The following is a 5639-nucleotide window of genomic DNA, read 5'->3' on the forward strand; positions in this document are numbered from 1 at the left end:
ATGCCAGACATTTATCAGTGACCAAGAGACAGATTGCTTTGCTGACCTGAATGTATGACACGGTAAGAAGAATAGCAAAATACGCAACAGAAGACAATGTTCTCAAAGAACGGAAAATAGGGGGGAAAAAGAGTCGAGAGAGGGAGAAGGACAGAGAGGGAGGGAAGGACAGGGAGGGAGGGAAGGACAGAGAGGGAGGGAAGGACAGGGAGGGAGGGAAGGACAGGGAGTGAGAAGGACAGAGAGGGAGGGAAGGACAGGGAGGGAAGGACAGGGAGGGAGGGAAGGACAGGGAGGGAGGGAAGGACAGAGAGGGAGGGAAGGACAGGGAGGGAGGGAAGGACAGAGAGGGAGGGAAGGACAGGGAGGGAGGGAAGGACAGGGAGGGAGAAGGACAGAGAGGGAGGGAAGGACAGAGAGGGAGGGAAGGACTGGGAGGGAGGGAAGGACAGGGAGGGAGGTAAGGACAGGGAGGAAGGAGGGAAGGACTGGGAGGGAGGGAAGGACAGGGAGGGAGAAGGACAGAGAGGGAGGGAAGGACAGAGAGGGAGGGAAGGACAGGGAGGGAGAAGGACAGAGAGGGAGGGAAGGACAGAGAGGGAGGGAAGGACAGGGAGGGAGGGAAGGACAGGGAGGGAGGGAAGGACAGAGAGGGAGGGAAGGACAGAGAGGGAGGGAAGGACAGGGAGGGAGAAGGACAGGGAGGGAGGGAAGGACAGAGAGGGAAGGACAGGGAGGGAGAAGGACAGGGAGGGAGGGAAGGACAGAGAGGGAGGGAAGGACAGAGAGGGAGGGAAGGACAGGGAGGGAGAAGGACAGGGAGGGAGGGAAGGACAGGGAGGGAGGGAAGGACAGAGAGGGAAGGACAGGGAGGGAGAAGGACAGAGAGGGAAGGACAGGGAGGGAGAAGGACAGGGAGGGAAGGACAGGGAGGGAGAAGGACAGGGAGGGAGAAGGACAGGGAGGGAGGGAAGGACAGGGAGGGAGAAGGACAGGGAGGGAGAAGGACAGGGAGGGAAGGACAGGGAGGGAGAAGGACAGGGAGGGAGAAGGACAGGGAGGGAAGGACAGGGAGGGAGAAGGACAGGGAGGGAAGGACAGGGAGGGAGGGAAGGACAGGGAGGGAGAAGGACAGGGACGGAGAAGGACAGAGAGGGAGGGAAGGACAGGGAGGGAGAAGGACAGAGAGGGAGGGAAAGTAAAAGGAAAGAAAGGAAGAATTCAGGGGGGCGGGAGGGGATCGTGGGGGGTGGGGGGGAGGGGAGGGGGCACAGAGAGAAGGGGAAGAAGTAGAAAGAAAGGAAGGAAGGGAGAGAGAAGGAATCAAACAATAGAAAGAAAAGGAAAAGAAAGCAAATAAAGTCAACAAATAAAACCAAAAAAAAAACAAAAAAACAAAGCAAAGCACGCGCGCGCGCGCGCGCACACACACACACGCACACACACACACACACACACACACACACACACACACACACACACACACACTCACATTCATCCCCTCGCACACACATACACCTAACCCTCCCAACCCCCACACGCCCTCCCCCCCTCCCCCCGCGCACACGCTTTCCCCCATTGCCGAATCCCGTCTGCACACACACACACACACACACACACACACACACACACACACACACACACACACACACACACACACACAAAGCTAGAGTAGGCTCTACTGACCGAAGTGACGTCACCTCTGGCCGGCCCTCTGGGTCAGCCTGCCGGGCAAGACGCTGACCGCCGTCCTGTCTGCTGGCTTGGAAGACCTCATCCTCGGCCACAGCAGGCACGGAACTGGCTTCGGCGACACCTTGCTCGGGGCACTGTTGTTGCTGGTCTTGCTGGTCTTGCCGCTGTTGTTGTTGCTGCTGCTGCTGCTGTTGCTCTTGTTCCTGTTGCTGCTCTTGTTCTTGCCCTTGTTGTTGCTCTTGTAGCTGCCCCAGTTGCGCTTGTTGCTCCCGTTGTTGTTGCTGCTGCCCTTGTTGCTCTCGTTCGTACTGTTGCTCTTCTTCTTGCCCTTGTTGTTCTTGCTGCTGCTGTTGCTGCTGTTTTTGCTCTTGAGGTTGGTCATGTTGCTTTTGTTGCTGCCCTTGTTGCTTCCCTACTTCCTCTTCTTCTTGCCCTTGATGGTGTTGCTTCCCATGTTGCTGTTGTTGCTGCTGCTGCTGAGGATGATGATGATGCTTCTCTTGCTGCTGCTGCTGCTGCTGCTGCTGCTGCTGCTGCTTCCCCTGAGAATGAACGCTCGCGGAGTTCTGTTTCCATCCCGTTTTCGCAGCAGTGTCTGTGTCGGCAGAGTGGGAACTCGGGCCTACCTTGTTTCCCGAGCTCAGCAGTCGGGGTCTGTTGGCTCTGGGCATGGTGCCAGAGGGTGGAGGGGAGACTTTGCTGTTCGTCACCGAGTCTCCCCGCCTGGAACTGCCTGGGATTTCTTTCGCCGGGTCCTTGTTTGTACCGTGTTGTTGTCTGGTCGTCATTTTGGTCATGACGATACTTCTTCGCCAGCCTCCCTTATTCCTCTTCCTCCTCTTCTGCCGCTACATATTCCTCCTTCCGGTTTTGCTCTTTCAACTTCAGCCTAAGTTTAATCAGTAAGAAAAGATATATATATATATATATATATATATATATATATATATACATGTACATTATTATTATTATTATATCATATATATATATATATATATATATATAATTCATATATATATATGTGTGTGTGTGTGTGTGAAACTAGTATTGATGATTTCTTGTTCAGTGAGCGAATCGAGGAGGGATAGAACACTGTTCGTGTATCATCACTTCAGAAAAACTCGAGAACTTTGTTGTATTGATACCTTGATTGTTGTTATGTCAGTCGTCAAAATTAAAAGTTGATCTAATCTGTGACGTAAAATAGATGGATCACAGTCATGAAACCTATTCTGAATAATTAGACTTTTTAATTTGTAATAATTTATCTAGCTACCTACCTACCTACTGTTACCTACCTACCTACTGTTACCTACCTACCTACCTACATACATACATACATAATGCTTATCTAAAGTAATCTACCGTCTGGGGATTTCGTCTTCAAAAACAGATTTTAACACTTAAGGATAAATTTTTCCAGTGGAGAGAAAAAAAAACAAGAAGGACAACTCGAAGTTATAATCTGTCTACCCTGTTCGGTTTTCTCCCATGATATTCCCGGTGTCCTGTTCACCTATTTCACAATGCATCAAAATAAATAAATAAATGAGTGAATGAATGAATGAATGAATGAATGAACAATGATAACTAAACAACTGAATTTTTTTAATCCTGGGTAAAGAACAGCGGAATGTTTTCTTCACTCATAATATATATATATATATATATATAGTTGCAACTCACTTGAACATTTTGGTGGTCTCTTACCACCTTAATCAGCAAAACTCAGTCTTGGGTTGGACAGGCTGTGAGTGAACTGAGTTCACTACTGCATCATGAAAGTTACCTGACCACAGGCGCCCGACCGTAGTTTTGTTTTTAAAAACAACAACAACAAACGGTCATGAACAGAATGGAGTTCCATGCCGGTGTCTGTTTGAAGCTGGGCTTTCGTTCTCAGACAACCCTCTTGGCCGAGAGAGTGGGGATGGAACTTGGGCAAGACGCTCTCCACTATAATCAAATTCTAGCCCAGATAGTCGGGACAGCAGTTACCTCCTCTGCTGCTGTTCTTACGATGGTCATAGTCGAACACGACTGACTATCATACGTATAAACATATTGCTGCAGTAAACATGTTTCACTCACAGCTTTGTTCAGCTACGATTTTCCTTTGTTAGCGTTGCTGGAGAAGGTTGTGGTGAGAGACTATTTGACTGAGTCGCAACGTTCTCCTTCTGAGTGAAGAAACCTTTCTGTTTTTTGTTTGTTTGTTGTTGTTTTTCCCACCCAGAAACAGAAATCTTTATACCAACTGGATGAAATGTATTTAATCATTTAGATATATAAATTGTCCTTGTTCTTCACAACAATGTGGAAAGCCCAAGAGTCCACGTAGGCTGAAAGCTCACACCACTGGGATGTTGACGTCTACAACGAGGTCAGTCCAGTGCTTTAGCGGTCCCCAGAAATACACACGAGCAACACTGCCCGAATCTCTGTGTGTGTGTGTGTGTGTGTGTGTGTGCTTCCTTTTCTCTTTGGCTTAATCTGTATGTTGTGAGCATTGTATCCTATGAATCTGATAAAACCTACTAATGCAGGTTATCACTTATCGATCGGCCGTTTATGCTTTTGTTTTTATTTCTTTTCTCTTTTTTGCCTGCCTACACTGATAAACTCTGCATAACTCTCTTATCCTGGTTTCAGTATATTATGGTTACATGTAAAGCTTAATTCGCTGTTTGATTATGTGTTGTATGTTTGCCTTTTGTCATAGACTATTACAAGACGAAAGAAATAATTGAATAAATAAATAGATAAATGAAAAAAAAAAAGAATAAATGAATAATATTCAAAGGAAAGAAATATGTGAATGAAATATGATCAAACTGAAAACGTTTCGCGCTCAGCTGCATTGAGCTATGTGTTATTTGCCGCGTCCATTCCATCGCCACTTCCTGGTATATGTACGTGTCATAAATGCAAATACCAGTATCAACACACTTAAATCTTACTCTACTAAGAACAATTAATCAAAAAGATATCAGTCACTTCATGTGCAGATGTATAATTTCAAAAGCGACCTACCATCATTGGTGAATAGTTTCCTGAACAGGCAGATGTGGTGTAGCGTATATGGATTTAAACCGAACGCAGTGACGCCTCCTTGAGCTACTCATACTGATACTGATACTTCCTGAACAGAAATATTGACTGACATGTTGCTAAGTATGTTATCATTGTAATTATTGTCATCGTAGTATGTGTACACACACACACACACACACACACACACACACACACACAAATACACACACGCGCGCGCGCACGCACGCACGCACGCACAGAGAACAAGTCAGAAAACAATTCTCCTCGATCCTATCAAAGCCAAAGACATTCCAGGCTCAGCAGAAAAATACACTCTATGTTTGTTTCTTTCTTTCTTACCAAACGAGTAAAACCATCGCTCAGGATGAAACATACCACACATCACGTCACACAGAATCGATTCTGTTTCTTTCTGAACACACTCTCTTGGCTTCCATAGAAACTCGCTGCACAATACAGGTATTCCCAGTACGCTACTCGATTCGCTCAGAACGGAACCGATCTCTCACACACGTCAAACGTCGACACTCGCCAGATATGTGAAGGGAAACGTCGGACACTCCACTGTCGTCCAGGTTGAGCCATGTCTCTGTGCACTCCACATTTCGTACTCATGTAAGAAATCTTCGGCCATGCTGATCTAATTATAACTAGCTGCCGAGGTTAATTCAGACCGCACACAAGTAGGTGAATGTACAAACTGGTCGCGTTCAGAATGCACGGTGTATAAAGAATGGGGTTTTTTTTCCCCCTCGCTAATCGTTCAGCCTGTTTTCGACGGGCGTAATAGCCGAATGGTTAAAGCGTTGGACTTTCAATCTGAGGGTCCCGGGTTCGAATCTCGGTGACGGGTAAAGGGTGGAGATTTTTCCGATCTCCAAGGTCAACAT

General features: G+C 47.2%; 2 protein-coding genes across 2 annotated transcripts in view; both read right to left on the bottom strand.

The window, feature by feature from the left end:
- Positions 1-1837, bottom strand: part of LOC143297869 (transient receptor potential cation channel subfamily A member 1 homolog) — a 59492-nt gene extending 57655 nt beyond the window's left edge. Inside the window, exon 1 of the mRNA XM_076610397.1 lies at positions 1687-1837. The gene's annotated coding sequence lies outside the window, so the exon portion shown is untranslated. The remainder of the gene's footprint in view (positions 1-1686) is intronic.
- Positions 1697-5299, bottom strand: LOC143298246 (uncharacterized). Its single transcript, XM_076611061.1, has 3 exons — positions 5089-5299; positions 1921-2584; positions 1697-1859 (listed from the first exon to the last, which is right to left on the bottom strand). The coding sequence occupies exons 2-3, from the start codon at positions 2490-2492 to the stop codon at positions 1697-1699; spliced, it is 735 nt and encodes a 244-aa protein (XP_076467176.1). The 5' UTR covers positions 2493-2584; positions 5089-5299.
- Between the last annotated feature and the right edge of the window lie 340 nt (positions 5300-5639).

Source organism: Babylonia areolata, chromosome 23, assembly GCF_041734735.1.
Source record: "Babylonia areolata isolate BAREFJ2019XMU chromosome 23, ASM4173473v1, whole genome shotgun sequence".
In the NCBI taxonomy this organism is placed as follows: domain Eukaryota; kingdom Metazoa; phylum Mollusca; class Gastropoda; order Neogastropoda; family Buccinidae; genus Babylonia; species Babylonia areolata.